Below are 25118 nucleotides of genomic sequence, written 5' to 3' on the forward strand. Positions count from 1 at the left end.
TGTCGCCAATCATTCTGCAACGCCTACCGGCTCCGGAAAGCAGTTTTCTCCGGCTGAGCGATGAGTGCATCTACCAAATGGTTCTGACAGGAAACGTGGACTGGCAGTCATGGTTCCGGAAGGAGTTACTGCCTGGAGCTGTCCAGGGTCGCGTGGTGCTGAATGCCTATGGGTGGGCGTTAGAGACTGAGACCTTCAAGAAGCCCGTCCGCCCGCCCTGATGACTTAAGAAGACAGATAATCCATCCATCAGACGTCTGCTGCCTCCTGAGTGATTAAAGACTTGCACCACCACCACCGCCTGGCTATTTGGTTTGATTTTATGTGCATGAGTGCTATGCCTGAAACTCCATCTATGCACCACATGTGTGTCTGGTGTCTGAAGATGTCAGAAGAAGGCATTAGATTCCCTGGGACAGGACACTAAACACGTGTCCTCTATAAGTACTCTTAACTGCTGAGCCATGTGTCCATCCCTTGTTTCTTTTTTTTTGCTAAATAGTATTCTATTGTCTGGATTAATTAGACCTGCTTGTCTGTTGCAGGAGAATTGGGATATTTCCAGACAAAAATACATACCTAAATGAGCATATTAACAGCCATCACATGAAGAACAGTGAAACCTGAGAACTTTTCCTCCATCCTAAAAGATAGTTCAGATGGGGGGCCGATGTACTCACCCTATGACACAGCTGCTCACCTGGGCATTATCTACTCAATAGAAATTAAGATTTCTTCATACAATGACTTGAAGCAAATAAGGCTGACAGCATCCTTCATAATTGTCTGAGTTTATTAAGTTCTTGTCCCTACAACAAATACTCTGAACTGGAAAGCTGAGGCAGGAGGATGAAGATTTCAAAGTCAACCAGTTATTTCTTAAAGTCAGGATTAGGCAAGACCACATGGCGCCTTACAAGGCAAGGGGATGGAGGCATTGAGATGGTTCATTGAGTGAAAAGAATTTGCCTCACAAGACTGATGAACTAATGTAATCCCTTGAACCCTTTCAGGGTTCCAAAGGTAGAATACATTACAAAAATTGACCTCTGACCTCTACATACCCACTGTGACTCATACACTGACAATAATAAAATTTTTATTATAAGAGCTAGGATTAGCTCTCTCTGTATCTGTCTCAGGCGGACAGATCCGTGTCTGTCCTGCCCCCCACTTTTTTTCCCTCCATCTCTCTTTCTCCACCTCTCCCTCTCTTCGGTCCTCTGAGGAGGCAGCTCTCTCTCTCTGTCCCCCTCTGTCTCTGTCTCTTATCTCTTCTCTTTTCTTCCCTTATTTTCTTACCTACCCGTCAATAAACTTTCCATAAAGAAAAAAAGAGCTAGGATTAGCCAGACCCACATAGTAGCACACCTTTCATCTCAGAACTCAGGCAGGAGTAGAAATAGGTGGATCTCTGTGAGATCGAGGCCAGCCTGGTTTACACAGAAAGTTCCAGGTCACTCAGGGCTACATGAAACTGTGAATGGTTGTTCACAGCTGCAGTCTAGCACCCGACATGTCAAGGCCAGAGGACTGTTGGTTGAGGCCAGCCTGAGCTACCAAATGAGGTCATATTTAAATTTTTTTAAAAAATATACGGACTAGCAGTTAACAACCATGCACAACTCCAGTTCCAGGGGCTCTGACACTCACTTCTGGCCTCCACAGGCATCAAGAATAGAAGTGGTTCACAGACATACATGCAGACAAAATACTTACACACATAAATAATAAAGTTGTCTGGAAGACTGCTCAGAGGTTAACAGCACTGGCTGCTCTTGCAGAGAACTTGGATTTCATTCCAGCACCCACAGGTGGCTCACAACCATCTGTAATTCCAGCCATAGGGGATCTGATGCCTCCACCACATGACACAAGGCAGAAAATTGGTGCCCAAATATACCTGTAGGAAAAACTCCCATACATATGTGCTAGTATACAATGTTGGAATGTATTTATATATTGCAAAGGATATTATATCATATACATTATAAATTTAAATATAGCAGGGCAGGGGTGGTGCATGCCTTTGATCCCAGCACTTGGGAGGTAGAGGCAGAGGCAGAGGCAGGTTCTACAAAGCTACACAGAGAAACCACCTCAAAAAAATTCAAAAAATTAAAATATAATTAGCCCCCATAAGCTCATAGGGTGTGGAACTATTCGGAGGTGTGGCTTTGTTGGGCTAGGTATCATCTTGCTGGAGTTAGTGTGTCACTGTGGAGGTGGGTTAAAGGACTCATATACACTCAATGTCAGTTCCCTTGTTGTTGCCTGAGAATCAAAATGAATTAACTCTCAGCCCCTTCTCCAGCACCATGTCTGCCAAAACACTGCCATGGAGGTAATAGACTAAACCTCTGAAACTGTAAGGCTTCCAATGAAGTGTTTCTTTTATAGTTGTCAGAAAGCTGGGCAATGGTGGTGCACATCTTTAATTCCAGCACTTGGGAGGCAAATGCAGGTGGATTACCAAATTCTAGGCCAGCCTGGTCTACAAAGTTATGGTAGAATATTATCTAAGGTGTATGACTTTGTTTATGCTGCATTTGTCTGTGAAGCTGTGTTACTGTGCCTGTCTAAAACACATGATCACCTATAAGAGCTGAACAGCCAGCCAATATTAAGGCAGAAGCAAGGATGGATGGGGCTGGCTGGCAGAGAGGAAAAATAGAAGAGCAAGAGAACAAGGAGAGGGGGCCATTAGGGGACAGCCACCAAAAGCTGGCTAGAAACAAGTCAAGCTAAGCCTGGGCATTCATAACTAAAAATAAGTCCTCGTGATTTACTTGGGATTTGGATGGCAAGACCCGAAAAGAGAAAAAACTCTTACTACAGTTAAGTTCCAGGGCTACTCAGAGAAACCCTGTCTTGAACCCCCCCCCCAAAAAAAGAGTTGCTGTGGTCATGGTGTCTCTTCACATAGAAGAGACAATCCCTTTAATCCTAGCACTCAGGAGGCAGAGGCAGGCAGATCTGAGTTCGAGACCAGCCTGGTCTACAAGAGCTAGTTCCAGGACAGTCTCTAAAGCCACAGAGAAACCCTGTCTCGAAAAACCCAAAAAGTAAAATAAAATAGACAAAGATATAAACTATGAGTTCCCAAACACCAAACCCTAACATCCTCTGATGAGTGGATAAAAATACCATACTATGTCCACACAGTGGAAAACTATGCAGCAATCAAAATGATTCAACTGTGTGCAATAGGAGTCCCTTCAACATTGTGTTGAGAGTCTAAAACATGCAACAGAACGTGCTGGGACTATAACTATAAAATATTCTAGGAAAGGGCACAGTTAGCGGGAAGGGAAGGAGTTCATGGTTTGGTTGGGGCTGCGGGTCCATTGGAAGTAAGCTGTAATGAGCACTGAGAAAGTTTGTCTCTAAAGCTATAGGAATGTTTATCATCATGATCCCCAAACTTACATAGAAATGGGGAGTGAGAGAGGCCTCTGGTAGCCACCAACAAGCATGCAGACCACCAGCCATTTTGTTCAGAATTGAGACAGCCTAGCTCTGTAGTCACGTCCAGCCTTGAACTTTTGATCCTCCTGCCTCAGCCTCTCCAGTGTTGGGAGGGACAGCAGGAATGGACCTGGTTTTGTAGTTCCGTGCTTGAATGGGACACAAGCCAGAATCAGCCAACTCCTCATGATCACAGCCTTGAGGATGTGTCCAGCACATTCGAGTTTGGGATCTCCATGTAGGTCCACCTGCAGCCCAAACTCCGCGGGGAAGGGCTCTGTCTGCCCACCTTGTGACTGGGTAGTCACATCTGAGCTCTGGACATTTTCACCTGCTTCTGTTAAGAACCCGCTCTGTGAGTGAGCACCAGTGCTTGTTTCTAGGCTGTGGGCCTGTTGCTCCAAGGGCTTGGAAGCTGCAGTGCAGGGCTCCCCCTGCTGGGCATGTTCGGAACGGTGTCTACCTCACTAGGTTGATCTTCATCTTTAAGGCAAACTTTGTCAGCTAAGTACACAAGGAAGCACACAACTTCCAGTCTCCTTTCCCATTAACACAGTCCTGGCTGTCCTGGAACTCTCTCTGTAGGCCAGGTTGGCCCCAAACTCAAGAGATCTTCATGCCTCTGCCTCCCATGGCTTGGATTCAATTTATGTGTACCAGTGTTTTGCCAGCATGTGTCTGTGCACCATGTGCAGTGCCACAGGAGACCAGGAGTGGGTGTCGCACCCTCTGGAACTAGAATTACTGTTGTGAATCACAGCGTGGGTGCTCGAACAGAACCTGAGCCCTCTGGACAAGTAGCTAGTACTCCTACCACTGGATTATTTCCTGCCCTGATACTAAAAGCCCAAACCAAGGGTGGAGAGATGGCTCAGAGGTTAAGAGCTCTAACTGCTCTTCCAGAGGTCCTGAGTTCAATTCTCAGCAACCACATGGTGGCTCACAACCATCTGTAATGTGATCTGGCGCCCTCTTCTGGTGTGCAGATATACATGGAAGCATAATGTTGTATACACAATAAATAAAACCTTTAAGGAAGAAAAAAAAAAAAAAGCCCAAACCATTGCTGGTCAGTGATGAAGCACTACTTCAATCCCAGCACTCTGGAGGCAGAGGCAGGAGGCAGGAGGCAGGAGGATCTCGAGTCCGAGGCCAACCTGGTTTAAAGAGTGAACTTCAGGACAACAAAGAGAAACCGTGTCTCAAAATAAGCATAGCAAACCTAGGAATGGCTTACAACACACTGATGAGCCAGGTGCAGTGAGTTCAGGTTAAAGTAGTTTTCTGTGTATGGGGCCCTGCAGTCTCTCTGGACTACACCCACTCTAAGCCAGGAGGGGACACTCAGTGTCAAACAGGCACACACCCACAGACATGGCCCAGAGTCCATAACCATTTGTGTTCCCAAGGCAGCCAAATTCTAGGACAGGGAAGCCACTACAGGGAACCTCCAAGTGTCAGCTGAGAGGGCTATCATGTAATTGCAGACACCAGGCACATGTAGAACCCACAGCTGTGCAAGCCCATCCTTCCTGACACATTGCTGTCTGTCTTTGGCTTTTAACTCCTGATTCTCCTGCCTCCTCAGGGTAACATGCTTGGTAGCCCCTGCCCCATTCTACAGCCTTCTTGTAGTTACAAAACAATTTCAGCTGGGCTTGGTGACACAGCACTCTGGAGGCTGAAGCAGGATTGCTGCATGCGAGGCTCTCTGTAGATTGACAGCATTCTCAGAGAGAAGAAACAACAATGGGCATGGAGTCTGTGGATCACTCTTGCAAGAGACAAGATGCTGGGTAGACCATCACCTGGGAAGCCTTAAGACACTGGGCTACTTTCTGGACACATGCCTTGGTTTTGTTTTCTGAGATGGGGTTTCTCTGTATTCTGGCTGTCCTGGAACTCACTCTGTAGACCAGGATAACCTCAAGCTCAGATCTGCCGGCCTCTGCCTCCCAAGTGGTAGAATTAAAGGCCTACACCACCACCACCCAAGAACACAAAGCTTATTATACTTGAGCATACTCTAGTTTTGCCCCTCCAAAATGGGGATCTTTACATATGTGGGTGGAAGTCCTCAAAACTGGGCCAGCCATGACAGTCTGGTTCCATCATGGGGTCCCACACAACAGGAGAGAATTGACTAGATTAAAGGTGTGCCACCATGCACAGCCAAGTTATGCATGCTGACTCAGATCAGGAATTAGAATGGATGGCTGGGTATGCTGACAGGCACAGGTGGAAGTCAGTACAGTCAACCTCTGGGATGTCCACCGTCACCGGCAAGTCTCCTTCCAATCTCACCGTTGTAGCCCAAAGACAAGGAAGGCAACCAAGGAAGGTGGCCCCCAACACAGAGGATGATTTAGTCAGGCTCAGGGATTACTCACCCTGAAGACTACACAATAGGTCAAGGCTGTTTTCTGGGTTCCCAGATACCACATGCTCCACTAAGCCTGTGACCCCAAAGTCATGGGTCTGTGGGCTGCGAGCCTCCAACTGCTTCCCACCACCTCCCCAACATGATTTTGTTTGCTGTTACCTATAGAAGCTAACAGGAGGGGAAAGGACAGGGTAGCTTGCTGACCACATGGTCAGACCCACAGGTCAGAGATAGGAACCCATTTCCCATGGACACAGGACATGTCCCCACAAGTTTGTAGCCTGTGCCCAGCTCTAACCCAGTAGCCTGTGCCCAGCTCTAACCCAGAGGTCCCCATGGGAACCATATCTGAAGGGCCTTGCTGTTGTCTCCTGTGTGCCAGGACAGACTGGCCCTCCAAGCTATAGTATGTTAGTCATCAGGTCAATGGGACTGATACCACAGGCCAAGTGTCATCCTTGTCTCTTTATTACCCAGGTGGTCTGTGCCCAGGTGGGCGTTGCTGCCACCTGTAAGCGGACGGCACTGGCCAAGGGGCCCATCTTCCTACTGGCTACCTATAACACACCAGGCTGACACTACCTGCCACACAGTCTGACGCCATCATGACCCACTGCTGGGTCAGCTGTCCCGTCATCTCGCCTCCCCACCATCTCCAAGTGCTGAGAGTGGGTGTGGGGATACCCACATGGCCTCACTCACTGGACAGAGCCACTCCTCATCAAAAATGGTTCTGGTGGCTGTTTCGGGGCTGAGAACATGGCCTGTGGGCCAATACTCCAAAACTGCCTGCCAACCGCAGACGTCGAATTCCCATGAAATTGAAGACAGAAGGGCAAGTATGGGCCAGGGTGGCCACGTCTTCTGCCCACGCTGAGAATGGAGCCGGACTGCACACAAAATTAGGACTGGCTGATGGCTGTGGAGACGGGAGGGAAGGTGGGGAAGGAGACACGGACGTCCACAAGTGGGGCACAAGTCACAGGCCTCTCCTGTGTGGCATAGGCCACTGGGATAAGGCAGGCAGGGGCACTTGCTAGGACCAGCAACCCAAGTGTGGGCGCAAAACGCTGGCACCCAGCTGGGGCTGGCAGTGGATGCTTACCAGGGGGCTGAGAGTCAACTATTCAAGTCTCTTTAACCAGGCGGGGTGGGGCTTGAGACCCAAAGACCCAGGCTATGCCCCGTGGATCCCTGTGTCCCCCACCCCTCAGCTTCCCTAGGTGCTGGAGGAATGGGTGCTGGTGCGTAGCTGTCTGGCTGACTCTCTTCCAGGAAGGGGTGGGGCCAGCACGAATACAAACATGGAAGTGGGGGTGAAGAGAAACAGCGGATGAGTCCGTCTTAACATGCAGGTCCAGTCTCTTTCTTGGGCAGCCCGACGGAGAAAAGGCTAAAACACCAGGAGGCCAAAGATCGATGGGATCACCACACAGATGAGCTGTGAACAGAAGCCAGGACAGTGAGAGCCATGACCAGACTAGAGCCCAGTGAGGGAGGACAGACAGGACACCCAGGGGTACTGTAGCTTCCGAGAAACCATCAGTGGCTGAGGAGACACACACCTGACACCCAACACTCTTGAACCAAAGCCAAACATGAACACGGGGACTGGTGGATGCTCAGCCTGTGAAGCGCTGACTTCGACATCTGGGGCCCTGCCTTCAGTCCCCAGAAGCCATGCCTTCAGTCAAGCACTTTGGCTTGTGCCTGCAAGCCCAGGGGTGGAGCTGGGAACTTGCCAGCCATGTAGGGATCTTGGAGAACTTAATGAAACCCAGGCCAGTGATAGCCCTAAAGTTTGGGGTCCGGGCCAGCACCTGAGGTTGGCTATGTGTATGCCTAAGGCATACACAAACGCCATGGATAAAGGAGTAAAAAGGGGGCTGGGGACATGGTCAGGGTGTAGCCTGCCCAGAACCCCCCAGTAAGGGGGTTGAGGGCGTGGTAGGGTGTAGCCCCTTGCAGAGAACAAGGCCCTAGGTTCATCTGCACTACTTTGATAAAAAAAATGACGAAAAGGCAGAAGTTAGATTCTATACAGGTGTCAGTGGCAGCTCTGGACACATACACTCCATGCCATGGAGACAGGAAATGGACTTCTCATGGGTAGTGACAAGCAAGGACAGGACTGCCCCATAGTCGGCCCAGGCAGCACCGGCGGCTTTACCGTCACTCTTGCTGCTCCTCATGGCTGGCACTGGGTGTCCGGCTGCGCACCACCTGGCTCCGGATCTGCTCCACGAACTCCGGGTTCTGCTGCTGCATCTGCTGTGCAAACTGCTGGCCCCTGTGGGTGCCCAGGACACTGACTGTGCCCTCTCCTCCTGCTGTGACCCCTCCTCATGCCTCCCTCCACCTGCTCACCTCTGGGATGTGCATGCCAGCCCCCCGCCCCCTTCCTGCTATTCCCCTTGCTCACGCCTGGGATGCCAGTTGCCCCCAACCCCACCACAACCTGCAGCAACACTCACGCCTGGATGAGGCTGGCCAAGTCACTCTGTGATGAACTGCTGCCTGGGGTACCCAAGGGGTTATGGCCACCAGAGATCATGCCTGACATCCTGCAGAAGAAAGGACTGAGCACACGGCCTTGGCAGCCACTGCCCTCTGTCTCCCAGGACCCGCAGACAACTCCTGGTCAGGTGAGAGGGCAGTTCCCATGTCCCCTTCCTCTCAGACTCTAAGCTGAGTCAAATGTTTGTCATTGCTGACAGTGTAGGGAGATGACAGGAAGTGCAATAGACCTTAGACACCCTCTGGAGAACAAGTCAGCAGCAGAAACACACACAGTGACAAGGGTGAAAAAGTCCTGTGGAGTTGGAGTACAAAATCAGCCCCTGCCATTCCTCAGCAAGACAGAGCTGACTCTGGGCTCCGACTTGGTGTGCTCACAGCAGCACACCTGACAGTGGTCAGAACAAATGGCTTGTGACACGCTCAGTTATCACCCAGCCCCAATAGGAGGCTCTGGCACACACCACAGCACAAAGGAACCCCAAGGACTCTATGTTAATTCCAGAGCCAGACCAGAAAGGCCCAAATAAGACTCTATGATGGGAGGGGTTAGAGAGATGGCTGAGGGGTTAAAAGCACTGACTGTGCTTCCAGAGGTTCTGAGTTCAATTCCCAGCGACCATGTGGTGACTCACAACCTTCCGTTATGAGATCTGGTGCCCTCTTCTGGCCTGCAGGCATGTAGGCAGACAGAATACTGTACATATATACCTTTTAAAAAAAAAGACTCTATGGTGGGAAATGTCCACAAAAGGCCAACATAGAGATGGGAGGTAAATTTGTGGGTGCTGAGCTTTGGGGAGGGAACGGGGTGATGGCTCACGGGGATGGAAAGCTCTTTAAATAGAATTTAAAGAGCAGGTGCATGACAACGCAATAGTGTATGATGCCAGCCGGTTTCCTGGTTAAAGATCAACTCTCGGCAACACGTCACACTTCATCAAGCACCATGAGTTCAAGGTCATTCGGTCTACATCAAGAGTTACAGGAGAAAGAAAGAAAGAGAGAGAGAGAGAGAGAGGGAGAGAGAGAGAGAGAAATTCCAGGACAGTTGGAGCTGCTCATGGGACCCAGCCTCAAAAGGTAAATGTTGAGCTGGGCATTGGTGGCGCACGCCTTTAATCCCAGCACTCAGGAGGCAGAGCCAGGTGGATCTCTGTGAGTTCGAGACCAGCATGGTCTACAAGAGTGAGTCCCAGGATAGGCTCCAAAGCCACAGAGAAACCATGTCTTGCAAATCAAAAAACAATAATAAGGGATGGAGAGATGGTTCACGGTTGGAACACTGGCTGCTCATAAAAGACCTGGGTTCTGTCTGAGCACCTGCATGACAGCTCACTACCATCTATAACTTCAGTTCCTGGACATCCGACACCCTGTTCTGGCTTTATTGGGCCTCACACACATGTGAACAGAAATACATGCAGGCAATACACATACAATAAAAATTAGAAAAGCAAGAAGACTACTGTCCCTTGTATTCAGTGTTACTCACAGCTGCTGCAGTTGGGGACTGTTCATTAAGCTGGAAGCCTGAAGAGGAAAGGCAGACAGATCAGGAGAGGCTGAGCCTTGGCCACACTGACCCCCCTAAAGCACACACCTCCTGGTGGCTGTGCTGGCTCCCTCCTATTGGCTCCCACTGACATGAGTTCCTTATTTGCAGTGCTAGTCCTCATGCAGCCCAGGTCACCACAGAGCCATGACAGTGTCAGGGTATATATATATATAATTTAGGACTGCTCTGGAACTTTTTTTCCATCCTCCTGTCTCAGCAACCCACTGCTTGGCTCTTAGGGATGCACCATCATGCCCAGTAGAGTTGAGTCTTTCAGGGTCAAAACCACTGCTCAACCCCAAATAGCCATGTTTGCCCTCTGGAGACCCCTAGACTGAGCAAACAAAGCTTTAGTCACAAAGTGTGGCTGGCAGGAGGGTAGGGCACAGCCCAGAGTCAGAGTGGTCTATGGCAGTCCTACCCCAGAAGTGACACATTCAGCAAAGACATTATTCAACCAATCCCTGCTGGCTGAGCCTGCCGTGCCTACAGTGCAGACATGGTGAAAGGCCTGGGATGGCCATGAAGGGAGGTGGCCTTACAGGGATCCCAGCAGCCAGCAGGCATGTAACACCATAGGCTTGTTGTCCCTACAGTGAGGTACCTGGAGCTGTTTCCCTGAGGGTACTGGATGTTCCCCTTGGATTCCTAACCAGGAGGTAGGCTTGGGGCAGGACCCCTGGCCTGGGTGGCAAGGTGGCTGAAGATTTTTGCCTACCATAGTGATGAAGTGTGGGTTGTTCAGCAGGCCGGCGATGTCCAAACTGCCCACGCCTCCCGTCTGAAGGAGAAGCATCGGTTAGTGGTGTCTGGAGCCAGGCTGGCCACTCTGGGGAAAAGACGACTAGCCGCAGCCCTCAGGGTCTCGGAGGCGCTACACCATTCAGGGAGGGTCCTGCCAGGAGCCCCCAACAAGCCTGCCTGTCACTGTGAACCCCCGGACAGCCTGTACCCCACCCACCTTGTCTGTGCCCATTACATAGACCATAGAGGGTCCCTGCTGCATGTCCCCAGTCCCTTTGTGTCCACATGGACAATGTGGCCTGCTCTGCCCTGTGCCTCAGAAAGCCATCCCCTGCCTTCCCAGGGGCTCCAGCATGGCCTCCTGCCACCCCTCTGTGGGATAGGCTCACGGGACTTGGTGCCTCCCGCAGTTTCAGCTCTGCGATCTTGAGGTTGGACTTATAAGTGTCATTCTCAGGGTCCAGCTCCAGGGCTTTCTTGTAGTAAGCCACGGCTTCGGCATGCTTATTCAGGCTGGAGAGTGCAAGGCTGCGACAAGAGCGTGCCAGGTAAGCCACATGAGGACAGAGACCCATACACACGGGGAAGGGCTCCACAGTCTGAGGAGCCCAAGGAGGGGTGGGAGATTATGTGTGTTCCTGTCACCAGGTGCTGACACCAGTGGCCTTCCTGGGTTACAAAGGTTACCCACTCTCCATTAAAAAGCGCTATCCCACATCTGAGACTACTACTGAGGGGACCTGGAGAATCTGAGATTCATCTCCCAAAAGAACAAAGGGATGGGGCAGTGGTGATGCACACCTCTAATCCCAGCACTAAGGAGGCAGAGGCAGGAGGATCTCTGAGTTCAAAGCCAGCCTGGTCTACAGAGTGAGTTCCAGGACAGCCAGAGCCACTCAGAGAAACTCTGTCTCAAAAAGCCAATGTAAATAAAATTAAAAGCTGAAATTAAAAAAGGCCAGGGACAGGAACACACATCTTGCTCACTGGGGAGGGCTGGCCTGGACAGATGCTCCCAGGCACCTGCCTGTCAGCTGCATCCCTACAGCCTTGGTGATGAGCACACAGCACAGGCATCGAGTCTCTCTGGAGCTGCAACTGCTCTAGCAAATCAAGGCAGCTGTGAGGAGCAGGTCCTGACAACTGCCGGCTGCACTCACCCCATGCGGCCATAGGCTTTGCTATAGCCTGGGTCGATGCCAATGGCACGTTCACAGTCCTGCACAGCCCCCACGTAGTTCCCCAGCTTGCTGTAGGCCGCAGCTCTGAAGAGAGGGAACAGTTAGTAGAAGACAAAGGCCTCTTTAGGAGCTGATCTGTGCAGGATGGTAGGCACTATACCCCACCCCACTGGGACCACTGGAACTCCAAAGCCTACGACAGGCCTTGGCAGGTACATAGGGCTATTCGAAACCGCCTCAGATAATAAAGAAACAAAAAGGGAAATAACAGCATGGGTGAGGGCAAGCATGCTCGTCTCCAGCTGTCTGGCACAGGGCTGCAGTCGTCACCTAGTCAGGGTCCTTTGTGAGAATCATGTGACCTCAAATGACAACTGTACGGACTTTTCCCACACCTTAAGAGACCACTGACGCCCCCACCCTGCTCTTCACTTGGAGCCACCATTCAACATGCACAGTCCACACCAATGTCCCCCACGGCTGCCACCATGCCCCTCCCAGCCAGACCAGTACCTGTTACAAAAGTAGACGGCATTGGAGGGGTTGAGCTCAATGGCCTTGCCATAGAGATGTACAGCTGCCTCAAAGTTCTCTAGCTTCATCTGCTCATTACCTGCCGGGCAAGAGATGAGCCTAGGCTGGTCCATGCTGCCGCAGGCTGGCCCATGGTACCATCAATCCCTAGCTTCTCTGTGCTAAGATTCCAAAAGGGAGAGCCAACACCCTGGTGACACTGGGACTTCTTTCAGATAAAGGGTTGTGTATCACAGGCTGGCTTCAAACTTAGGACACAACCAACTCCTGCCCCTCCTTCCTCTACCTCCCCAGTGCAGGTGTGAGACCACGGCTGGGGCGTGTGGTGCTGGGATGGAAGCCAGCTTCACATGTGCTCTGCTGTACACCTCTAAGGGTATGGCAGTGCTGGGGACATGGCAGGCCCACTGCAGTGTCTGGGTGACAAAAACAAGAATCCAGCCTGCACAGGTTCATTTCCCAGCAGGGTTTCCCATGCAGAGCCAGGGACATAAAGGATCACCCACCTCCTAGGAGTCACAGATGGATTGCAATACAGGGGCTATGATCTGCCTGAGCTTGTCTCTTTTTGGGGTTTTCCTTAAAGTCAGTGTTCACACAGGGCATTAAGCTTTATTTTCCCCCTGTGGTGTTTTGAGACAGAGTCTTGCTCTGTAGACCACACTGGCCTTGATCTCACAGAGATCCACCTGACTCTTGTCTCCAGAGCCTGAGATTAAAGGCATGCGCCACCACTGCCCGCCTCATTATTTTTTAGTATCTTTTTTTTAAAAATTGATTTGTTTTTGAGGGTCTTGCAATGGAATCCTGGCTGGCCTGGAATGCACCATGAAGACTGGGCTCATCTTGAACTCATAAAGATTGAGATGCCTCTTGAATGCTAGAATGAATGTTTATTTTATTCTGCATGAAGTATGCATATATGGATATGTGGGTGCAGTGCCCACAGAGGCCACAAGAGGGCACTGAATCCCCCAGAGCTAGGCATGGAACCAGCTGTGAGCTAGCTGCTTGACAAGGGTACTGAACCAATCTTAGGCTCCTGCAAGAACAGTTTTTAACTGTTGCATCATCTCTCCAGCCCCCCACAGATGCACTTTTAGAAGCACCTCCCTGCCCCTCCCCACTGACCACCTCGCTGACCTTTCCCTCTGGCACCTTGTAGAGGCCCCCATGGGGACAGCTGTCTCCCTCACCTTCAGTTTTGAGGCGCTCTGCCTCAGCGGAGTCCTCCTCAGAAGGTGGCGTCCTGTCAGAGCCCCTTGGGTCCTGTGGCATCTCCTGCTGGGCAAAACAATCCCAGTGCATCCAGCCAAACCTGCACTTGCAGGATGCCACCCAGTTCACGTGGCTGGGTGACCAGGTAAATTACCAAACACCCACACACATTGCCATCGTGATGCAGTCTAGGAAAGCCCAGACTCACCTTGCTGGTAGCAGCGGCTTCAAATATCTCTGGCAGTGTCTGTGGCAGAGCTAGGTCACTGTCCTCCACTGTCACCCCAAAGGCTGTCTCCAGACACTGGATGGCAACTGCACAGGAGGGAAGATGAGCTGGCCTCCGTAGAGTGCAGGGTTCCCAGGCACAGGAAGCTCTGCCATTTTCCTTTTTTCTTGAGATAGGGTCTCATGTAGCTCAGGATGCCCTCAAACTCTACATAGCCAAGTATGTCCTAGAGCCCTCCTGCCTCTACCCCTGGGAAAAGGTGTGTACCACCACACCTGGTTTGAACCTGGGACTTCAGACAAACTAGGTTGTATTCTCTACCTTATGAGCCCAGCCCAGCACTAGTGTCTTCAACTTCAAGGCCCCAGGCACCTGAATCTATCTATCTTCTCAGTAACCTTCAGTCGGCCTGACAGTAGGAGGCACACACAGGAGGCCTGAGGTGGGTGACCTCATGCTCTCTGTGGGGTCACAATGCTGAGGCTTGGCCTGACCTGAGACATCAGCACAAGGGCTGTCCCCAGCACCTATTCTCTGTGAACAGGGTGGTATCCATGCTATGGATCTGCTACTCCTGGGGCAAATTGCCATGATGGCCCTAAGGGCCTGGCCCCAGCTTTGACTACCTCTTCATACTGCCAGGGAGCTGGCTGAGACAGGAAATGAACAGCTTGGGCTTCTAGAACCTCTAGAGCAGACCAGATGTAGCACGCTAAGTCAAGCACACAGAGGCAGGAAGAGCTGCTCAGAGCCTTGAAGCACTGGCACCTCGGGAAAGGATAATTTCAGGCATGCCTGGCCTCCTGCAGGCTGTGTGCTATACTCCAGATCAGAGCTTGGGAGCTGACACCTATGCTGGGGTGGGCTCTGTTGACACAGCTCTCTCTGAGTCATTTCTGCACCTGTGACTCCACCAGATTCACTGCTTACAAGCTGGGTTTTGGTGGCGTCTGTAGTTTGGTTTATCATCAGTCTCTTATATGAGACGAACAGACATTTGTCACATCTCCCCAGGAATAGTGGCACACAATGAAGAAGGCACAAGAGGCCACTAGCAACTAGGCTGCCCCAGGAGCAACTGTCCTTGCAGAGCGGAAGGGTAGGCAGGCCAGGTTAGATCCTGGCATCCGGAAGGCACTGTAAGGACAGACACACCAGGGTCTCTCTGGAGACCGGAGCTGCACCTTGGCTGCCAGCAAGGAGATGACGGTTCAGCTTACAGCCATGAGCAGCAGCAAGGGACCCCAGGGTTCCAGTGGGGAGCTGGGCACCTGCCACTCCCCTCATAAGCCAAGGAAGGGGACAGACGACCAGGCCAGGCATGCCTGTTGGCTGCCTCCTGCGTGTGTGGTTGACTGGCTAGGGTGTCCTGGGACCGGACAAAGGCTGGCAGGGCAGCAACCATACCTACCCTCTAGGCTCTCCTGGGCATCAGGAGAAAGCCCACCATTCCGTAGCTGGCCGTGCAGAAACTGGATGATGGCGTAGGCCAGGCGCTTTCTGTTGTCCATGTCGAGGCTGCTGAGGTGACACAGCTGGCTCAGGATCTGTGGGAACAGCCAAAGAGTAGGATGCAGAACCAGGGATTGAGACCTGCCCTTGACTCATGGGTCCCAGAACTGGTCCAAGAGCACCAGCCAGTCCTAGTATCAAGGCCCTAGACAGAGCTTTCTATCCACCTGTGACAGGTGGGAGCAGCATGGCTACACACCTGTCTGCCACACAGACATGACTGTCTCACAGGACATGGTGCTAGGGATGGAGGGCACACAATGAACCAAGAGTGGCCTCCAGGCACTCTTTCCTCAGTTTACCCTGTTGCAGCATGCCAGCCATCAGGGCAGCCTCCCCCAAGACCAGGTGACGACAGTGGCTGTTTTCTGGGACCCCAAGGTTTTGAGGTGTCTAGCTCCTTGATGCCCCCACACCCAGAGCTTGGCAGATGGTTCAGCTCACTAGCCCTGTTCCCCAAGACACCTGGTGATGCTGCATGGTGACACTAGGACATCTCTGGACTCCAGAGAGACAGCTGGATGGGGCATTCCTGATCACCTGGGAGCTACCTCAGCTCAGGCAATCTCTGAAGGCAGCAATGAGCTCAGTTCCCCTGGGGCATGGTTCTGAGGTCATGTCCCTGCAGGGAGCCATGAGCATGGTCAGTCATGAGCATGGACAGGAGCCCTCAAAGAGGAAGGGTCTTTGGACCCTGGCACCACAACAGACACCATATGACAGAGGATACAAGCAAAGGGACCAGGGCAAGCCTCAGCCACTGTGCAGTCAAAGACTGTCCTCAGCCAGAGCAGGGCCCACACTTGTGCCTGATGCCATGAACCATCAGCATAGACCCAGACTGACAGCACTTTGGGACCTCCAAGAGACCAGCTCAGTATCCCGAGCCTCAGTTTCTTCCTCTGAACCTAGAGGAGGTGCCAGCAGGTCTTCATAGGTGGTAGGTTAAGAGAGGAGGGCCTAGATCCTGGAATGGAGGAGGCAATGTGGGACACAGCCCTCTGTGGCCTCCCCAGGTGTCCCTCATGGCTAGGAGTCCTGTGTCTGCCCCTGACACCAGGCTGGGTGGCTCCTGCCCTTGCCAGGTCAGACCTGAGACACCGTATCTGGCCATGTTTGCCTGGCACCCATGGCTTCTCAATACTGTATGTCCTCTCCACTGACCAGGACCACACAGGCAGGGCTAGCTATCCTGTCCCTCCCCATGCGCACACCTGGCCCTGCTGGACCAGACACCTGGCCTGAGGACATGTGTGCTGGCTGCCCCACAATGACTGGCACTTAGTCACACTTTCAGCCCCTGACCAGTGATCAAACAGCACCTGGAAGAACATTCTAGAAGGCAGCCTCAGACCAAGACCTGAGAGGGGCAGGGTCAATCTCAAGCTAACACTCATAAAGAAGACAGCTCTGTGGGGACTGTTCCCAAGTGGCATCCACATCCACAAAACGCACAGACAGATTGTCCCCCCTGCCTGTACACGGAGACCCCCTGAACCTCCAAGCCCAAGTATTACTGCCTTTGGAGACAGGGTCATTATAGAGGTGACCAGGTTAAAATAAGCCAGAGTGGGTCCTGAGTCAGATGAAAACAAAAGGGAAAGATTTAAGGCTGGAGCCACAAGCCTGTGATACTGGTGGCTGAGGCAGGAGCATGTTGTTGGAAAATGGGATTGAATGTGATGGCACACACTTTTATTCCCAGAACTGGGGAGGCAGAAACGGGTGGGTCTCCATGAATTTGAGGTCAGCCATAGCCATACAGGGAGACCCTGTCTCAAGAAAACCAAATAAATACGGGGTGGGGAAGAGGATGCAGACAGAGCTCAGTTCCCAGCATCCATAGCATCTGGATCTCCAGCCCCAGGGACCTGACATCCTCTGATGGACATGGACATGGACACAGACATACACACCCATTTAAATTCCATAGGTCAGAGGATACCACTCAGTCCCAAGTTCTTGCCTAGCATGTACAAAGCCTGGGACCCTATTCCCAAAACAATATGAAGACCTCTGAGACCATCCCCGCCACAGGGGACCACTGTGTGAGGCCAGGGATGGGGTAGGTCTGCAAAAGCTGCCCTTTCAGAAGGAGCTACCCAGGTTCTGGGACTCCAAGGGTCCAAGGGCATGCTCTGTCCCCTCACCTGGAGAAGACTCTCTATGCTTCCACCAGCACTAGGGGAGAGATGGCTGTTAACACAGCCGGCTCAGACCCAGGTTTAGAGACTGACTGCAAGGAAAAATGGGCCACTAGCGACACAAGTCAGGAACCAAACAATGGTAGTGGGCTGTGTACCCCAGAAGTCGGAGGCCAAGCAGGACCTCCAGCTTGTCCCAAAGCGGAGCCTGGTCTCCACACATCCACTCCACGTCTGGCTGCCAAGCAGTGAAGCCATTTCTCATCCCAGCACTCTGGAGGCTGAAGCCAGAGAACATCAAGTTCTAAGCTATCCTGGGCTGTGGTAAGACTCAAGAAACAAATGAGGTGGTAGGACACATCTTTAATCCCATCAGCTGGGAGGCAGAGGCAGGCATATCTCTGAGTTTGAGGCCAGCCTGGTCTACAGAGTGAGTTTCAGGACAGCCAGGGATACAAAGAGAAACCCTGTCTTGAAAAACCAAAAACTACAAAATACAAAAACAAATTAATAAAAATAGGGACCAGCAAGACAGCTTCATGAATAAGGGAGCTTGTCACCAAACTGGCAAACTAATTTCATCCCTGGGTCCCACACATAGGAAAGAGGCCTGACTCTAAACTGTCCTCTTGACGTCCATGTGAGCGATACACACATGCACACAGTGTGAACACTGGGGCTGGAAAACGGCACAGTGAGTGCTTGCTGCTCCACAATCAGAAGGACCTGAGCTCAAATCCCTAGCACCCACGTAAACAGCTAGGCAGGGTGATGCACTGTAACCCAGGGCTGGGGTGGAGACAGGGCTCTCTGGAGTTCACTGGTGGGATGCAGACTGATGTGGCTTCTGCGAGAGGGAGCACATGTGGTTGACCTCCCCCCCCCCCCCCAGGGTGAGCCATCTTTCCATCCTCCCTCGGGAGCTGTGACCAGGGAGCTCCAGGTATGGAGTAGGTGGAGACCAGGATGCCCCCCCCCCATCTGTCCCCTATGTTGCAGTATGCCTGGACTAGAAGATGAAGAGGACCTGGCATGCCAGCTCTGTGACGACACAGATCTGCTGGCCAGCTGCTGCAGTTCCTGCAGTGATAGCTGACTGCCATGTTGGGTCTTTTTCTCATGGTTCACATGGCCCCAACAAGCAATCCCCTTTCCCACCCAGCTGTGAATCAATGATGCTTTAGGTCATAATTCCCTCCCCTGGGGGTGTCCAGTACCTGATAGCCACTGATCTCCCTCTGCAGTCCTGAGCAACCCCCCCACTTCTCACAGCCCAGGCATGGAGGGTTCAGGAAGGCTCTGGCTGAGGGACAAGGCTCTCAAAGGCCTATTCTCCCAGAACAGTGAGGACTTTCAGAGTAGCTGCCCACCACCCAGGCTCAATCTGGTCTGTGGGGCACAGGACGGGGGTGGGGGTGGGGGTGGGGGGTGGGGGGTGTGGAGTAGGACATAGCCCCAGGGTGCTAATGGGTAAGCAGCCAACATCCTCAGTGCTGTCTCCACATTCCCTCTTACTACCCGCTTTCTTTCTGAGACACAGCGTGGCTATGCAGCCTCAGATTCACTACCCCTGGCCTCAACTACTCTCCGCAGTGTTAACACTGCATGCATCACCAGACCCAGCTCACCAGCACTAACACAATGGGTGCGTATTGTCACGGCTCCTCATCCCTTCACCTCAGATCAAAACCCAAACCTAGGGGGCACTGAGTGGATAATAGCAGCTGCTGAACAAGTAGAAGGTTCTGAGTTTGGATTCCCAGCACCCACCTAATGGATGGTCATGGTCATGTATGTGGTTAACCCTGGTGCCAGGAGTACCCTATCTCAAGGGAAGAAGATGGAAAAAGTCCTTCAGCCTACATAGCAAATTCCAGACCAGCCAGTGCTACATAGTAAGATCCTGTCTCAAAATAAAATAAATGCAAACCCAGCATAGCAGAGTTCATTAATGTTCCTTACCTATGCCCCTGTCCAGGACAAATAAGTTGAAGAAAAACGGTCAGCCCCACACAGTCAGGGGTGTCACCTCAGAGCCCCACACAAGCCCTGTCAGGCCCCAAACCACAGCCCGTGTCCACCTGCAAGATGAACAGGTGTCAGAGCACACATGAAGGTCCTGGCTGACTCCCTGGCAGACCCTGCATGGGCGCCTACTGTGAGAAGGATGGAGGACTACTCTACACTTCCTGAGACTCTACCAGATAAAAAATTTAGGTCTAGGGCTGGAGAGATGGTTCAGAGGTTAAGAGCACAGACTGCTCTTTCCAGAGGTCCTGAGTTCAATTCCCAGCAACCACATGGTGGCTCACAACCATTAGTTATGAGGTCTGGTGCCCTCTTCTGGTGTGCAGATATACATGGAAGCAGAATGTTGTATACATAATAAATAAGTAAAATCTTAAAAAAAAAAAAACTTTTAGGTCTACACCGTCAAGTCCTACCCCACCCCCAACCTGAGGCAGCCTTGGACATGATCTCGGGCTGTATATCCCAGAGCTTGCCCAACAGTCCGATCTCTAGGTGGCATCCACACCATTGTGGATGGGTGGCATGTGGCAAGCACAGCCTCCCTTCTTTGGCTATCAGTTTCCTCACAGAAGTATAAGAGACAGGGCTGTGATCCCAGCATGTGGGAGACGGAGGCAGGAAGTTGCTGTAGTTCAAAGCCAGCTAGGCTTCACTCTCAGAAAACACTGTGGATGGTAGGGACACCTCACTGCTTAAGAGCACTTGCTACTGCTATGGAGGGTCAGTTCCCTGCACCTAAATGAGCCACTCACAATCCCCTGTAACTCCAGCTCTAGAGGATATGACGCCCTCTTCTGGCCTCCATGGGCACTGCATGCACATGCACACACACTCAGGTATGTAAATAAAAAAAAACAATAAACAGACAATGATGGGTGGCACACACATGGAAGGTGGAGGCAGGAGGATCAGGAGTTCAAGGCCATCCTCAGCTACGCAGTCTGAGAGCAGCCTGGGCTACATGAATTCCTGTTTCAAGTATAAAAATGTAGAATTGACTCCCACACATGAGGATCAAGGAATACAGGGCAGGACTCTCACAGGATGGCTGGTAGGTGATGTGGGTCAGAGGTGACCTGCCGGGAGTCACAATCCCCGCCAGAAAGCGCTATGATAAATGCTTGGCTCAAGTCTTTGGTAGGACTGGAACTTTCTGGGCACCCAGCTAACCAGTATGTGCATGCACTTTGGGGATCATCAGAACACTGAACCGGTAAGACTCATCCTCCCACTTATAGCCAGGCCTCCTGCTGTCACCCCAGCATATGGGAGGCTGTAGGGGGACAATTGCTAGAGTGTAAAGCTAGCCTGGCCTATAGTATGTCTTTGTCTTCCCCCTCCCAACAAGTTTACAAGCAAGGTCAGTGTGGTAACTTCTCAGCTTGAACACAAGGCTCAAATCCATTGAAGAGTCTGGTGAGGTCCCTGGACTGGGTCCCAGTGGGCAGTGTTCACCCAGCATACAGATAGCCCTGGAATGAGGGGGACCCAGTTTCAAATCAAAACAACAGGAAGGGCTTGCAATACAACTCACCTGACAGAGCCAATGCCCAGACAGGAAGCAGCAGCTGGGACCTCAGACAGTGGCTCCAGGGGCAGAGTCCACAGATAATCCCTTACCCCACAAAAGTAGGTGCACACACAATCTTGGGACCCACATAATCTGTGCAGATGCCTCAATACTGATGAGCCACTGGGCTAGGGTTTCATCTTTAACACTAGAGCTCACTATGTACCCCAGGGGAAACTCAAATCTAAGGCAATCCTCCCGTGTCTGCCCCTTGAGTGCTGGAATTACAGGTATGCTTCTTTACTGGCATGCTCATGCATGCATCGGTTTCAGTGTTCACACTCCAGTCAACCTAGGTGTCCTTCCTCCAGATACCACCTCATTTTTTAGAAACAGTGTCTAACCGGGTGATGGTGAGGCTTGCCTTTATTCCCAGCAGCAGCCCTGTCTTGAATGGAAACAAGCCACGCCTTTAATCCCAGCAGAGGCAGGAGGGACGGACCTCTCTGAGTTTGAGGCCATTCTGGTCTACAAAGATACACAGAGAAACTCTGTCTCCGGGGGGAAAAAGAAAAAAATAAAAAACAGAAAACAGCGTCTGACCCTGGGACATGGGGTTGAACAAGGTAAGGCTGGCTATCCAGAGGGCCCAGTGACCTGTCGGTCTCTGACCTCCCACACTGAGATTACCACTTATGGCTTTTTACATGGGTGGGTGTATGGAACCAAATTCGGCTGCTTCTCCTCCCCACCAGGAGCACCCTTCATTCTGGACCACGCTCCTGACCTCCACTCAGTGTCAGAAGTCTGAAGCCCTTTCAGTCACAGCAATCACAAGTGTCCCCAGACACTGCCCAGGGTTCCTGGGGACAAGAATAGCCAGAAAAAGGAAAGATCACTCAAACAAATAACCAGAGACAGGAACAGACCAAAGCATAATAGCCAGTGGGGACCCTGTGTCCTCTCCAGCACCCCACCAAGGCTGACAGGCCTATAGGATGCTAGCTAAGGAAACTTCGGGACATTTACCCTCCGGGTGACAGAGACATTCACAACAATTTCAGTTGGCTTGTTTTGGTTTCATTGGAGGTGGTGTTTTTTCATTTTCTTGTTTGGGTTTTTTTTGAGACACGGTTTCTGTCTGTAGACCAGGGTGGCCTTGAACTCAGAGATCCACCTGCCGGTGCCACCCAAGTGTTGGCAATAAAGGCATGGAACTGCAGGCCTGGTTTTTGAGAGACAAAGATCTACTATGTAGCTCAAGACGGCCTCGAACTTCATTCCCATCTTCCAGTCTCAGCCTCCCACGGACGGGATGACAGGCAGCTTACAACTGAACTACCGGCTATTTTAAAATCCTTTTCAAAATTAATTATGATGTCAGGTGTAGTGGGGTACACTTTAATGCTGGGAAGAGGGGGGAGTCTGAGGCCAGCCTTGTCTACACAGAGAGTTCAAGGACAGCCAGGGACACACAAAAACTGTCTCAACAAACTAAAATCAACTGTTCTCACAATGTGGTCCATGTAACTTGAACTTCTTAGGTAGCCCAGGCTGGACCTTGAAACTCTCCAGATAGCCCAGGCTGGGCCTTGAAACTCTCCAGATAGCCCAGGCTAGGCCTGAAGTCCCGGTGATTCAAGTGCCACACCCTCCCAAATGCAATACTGAGTTACAGGTTAAGGACCAAGGACCTGAGCCATTCTCTAGGGCCCTTGTTTTTGGTCACAGCTCTTTTGAATCCTGTGTACAGTCCTGGCTGGCATGGAACTCCTCCCTCAGCCTCCAGTGCGCCAGCACACCTGCCTCACAGCCGTCCAGAGAGGGCAAGCCACCTGCCCCAGTATGCACCGCAGGCAGACGGAGGCCCTCGCCCTCCACCCCACGCTCCCACCCCCCCGGTGCCCGACAAGCACCACACCGCTCGGAACGGCAGCGGTGACCACGTCCACTCGACACAGGAGGGAAACCGACAGAGCAAGGTCACGACGCTGGCGAGCGGCGAAGCCCGGGGCACCCCGAGGATGCGGAGGGCCCACACCCAAACGCCGGCCTTCTCTCCACAAGGAGCGCCGGGGGCGCCGCCGGACTCAGTTTCCCCGCTGCGCCGCCCGCTCACGTGACCGGTGGGGCGCCGGAGGGCGGGCCCCGAGCCACCTTTACCTTAGCGGCTCCCGAGCGCCGCGCACCCCGAGCCACCGACGCCCACGCCCCTCGGGGCACGGCGAGCCCCCCAACTCACCTCTCAGTCGACCGAAGCCCCGACCCACCGACGGCTGCGCCTGCGCACCGCGGCGCGCACAGGACCCGCCCTCGGGGCCACGACGCCTGCGCAGAAGGAACCCATGGCCTCCGCGTGCCCGTGCTGCGCGTGCGCCTGAGCGCCGGCCAAGCGACGGAGCGGAAGTGGCGTCACACGGGGCGGGCACACCCGGGTCGTTGGAGAAGCTGACCTCGGCGGCGTCCGGAAGACCGGAAGTCTGTCTGAGACGCCGCGAGCTGGGCCCGCGTGGGGCCTGGCGGGGCGGTGGCGGACCCCGGTGACGCCGAGGCGGGTCACGTGGCACGGAGCTGGTCACGTGCTGCAGCTCCCTGCGTCACAGCCCGGAATCGGAGCTACTGTCTGTTGCTAGGCTGTTTTCCTGAGAGACCCGCCTGCCTCTATCTCCCGGGTGCTGCGGGTGCAGGCGAGCGCCGCCACCCCCAGCCCAAGCTAGACTCAAACCATCGCCGCCTCCATGGGCGTTAGTGACCCTGTCTTTAATCCCGGCGCTCGGGAGGCAGAGGCAGTGCCCGGACAACCTAGTCTTAGAGAGAGAAATCCCATCTTGGAAAATGGAAGTTTATGGCAATCCCCCTGCATCAGCCTCCGAGTACTGAGATGTCAGGCTTCTGCCTTTCCGCTTACCATGGATGTACCGTTATGGTTACTAGAGTAAGTGTCCTGGCTTGTCTAGGGATTTGGAGTGGGTGGTAAGGCAGAATAGAAAAGCCAGGCACCTTTGAGGGACTTGGGAAGAGACAGGACCCTGTCACCTCTACATCCAGCTGAAGCCATCTCTAGCAGAGAATTACCGATTGTTTAAGGCTTTTCTTACTTCCAGGCTGGAAACATACTATTTTTTAGCAATCTCACCAGAAATTCCATTTACAGGGAAAGGATACAAACTTAACTACACCCTTTTGCAACCCTGTGACTTCTGCTTTCCTTTCATCAGATTGGTTTTAACGGCCAACTTGACACAACCTAGAACCACTTAGCAAGATTCTTCATGATCAGGTTGGCTTGTGGGGGAACTGTCTTGATTAAATCTAACTGATCTGAGAAGCCCAAGCCCACTGTGTGTTGTGGAATATTATTTAACTAGGCAAAAATTGTTATATTTGTTAACTATGTAAAGATGTGTTGCTATTTCAACTTGTGTGCCCAAGGCTCCTAATTGGTCTAATAAAAAGCTGAAAGGCCAATAGCTAAGCAGCAGAGGGATAAGCCTAGGCTGGTGGGCAGAGAAAATGAGGAGGTGGAAGAGAGAATGAGAGGGAAAAGAGAGGGAGACACTTGGGGCTAGCCAGCTGGAAATGGAGTAGGACATACAGAATGAAAGAAAGGGAAAAAGCCCCAAGGCAAAACATAGACGAATAGAAGCAGGCTAAAGAACGTTATAATGGCTAGTGGGACAACCTAAGCCGAGGCCGAGCATTCATAACTAATAACAAGTCTCCAAGTGGTGATTTGGGGGCTGACAGTCTGAGAAATGGACATGATGTGGGCACCTTCATGTCTTCCCAGACTCCCCTTCAGCCCCCTCCCCCAACTCATGGAGGCCTGTATCACATCACACCCAGTGCTGCTTCGTGAACTGGCCACTCCCACGAGTCTTTACACATCCAAGTCATGAGTCTGTGTAATTGGTAGCCTAGTCCTGCAAGATGAGGGAGTCCTCCTTGGGCAGTGGAAAGTGATGATGTGGGGATGTGTCTGATTCCTCACAGCTGACAAATGAAAAAAATCTGAAAGGAAAAGAAAAATAACACCGGAGACACAGGGAGCAGCATACATGAATACAAACTTGGGTGAAAATTCTCAAG

The 25118-nt window shown here is 52.1% G+C and overlaps 1 protein-coding gene across 3 annotated transcripts; it reads right to left on the reverse strand.

Annotated features, from left to right (window-relative positions):
• Positions 1 to 6297: 6297 nt before the first annotated feature.
• On the reverse strand, positions 6298 to 23427 carry Sgta (small glutamine rich tetratricopeptide repeat containing alpha). Of its 3 annotated transcripts, none has more exons than XM_027419288.2 (12): positions 23272 to 23427; positions 15244 to 15379; positions 13812 to 13918; positions 13582 to 13666; positions 12365 to 12464; positions 11831 to 11935; positions 11060 to 11198; positions 10645 to 10707; positions 9864 to 9901; positions 8326 to 8415; positions 8022 to 8141; positions 6298 to 7292 (listed from the first exon to the last, which is right to left on the reverse strand). In XM_027419288.2, exons 2-11 carry the CDS (start codon positions 15341 to 15343, stop codon positions 8024 to 8026), a joined length of 945 nt encoding a protein of 314 aa, XP_027275089.1. In that variant the 5' UTR covers positions 15344 to 15379; positions 23272 to 23427; the 3' UTR covers positions 6298 to 7292; positions 8022 to 8023. The 3 variants fall into 3 exon arrangements, with proteins under 3 accessions (XP_027275089.1, XP_027275087.1, XP_027275088.1); XM_027419286.2 differs by having other exon boundaries at positions 13582 to 13669; XM_027419287.1 differs by lacking the exon at positions 23272 to 23427 and adding an exon at positions 19451 to 19569 and having other exon boundaries at positions 13582 to 13669.
• Between the last annotated feature and the right edge of the window lie 1691 nt (positions 23428 to 25118).

This window comes from Cricetulus griseus, chromosome 5 (assembly GCF_003668045.3).
Source record: "Cricetulus griseus strain 17A/GY chromosome 5, alternate assembly CriGri-PICRH-1.0, whole genome shotgun sequence".
Lineage (NCBI taxonomy): Eukaryota > Metazoa > Chordata > Mammalia > Rodentia > Cricetidae > Cricetulus > Cricetulus griseus.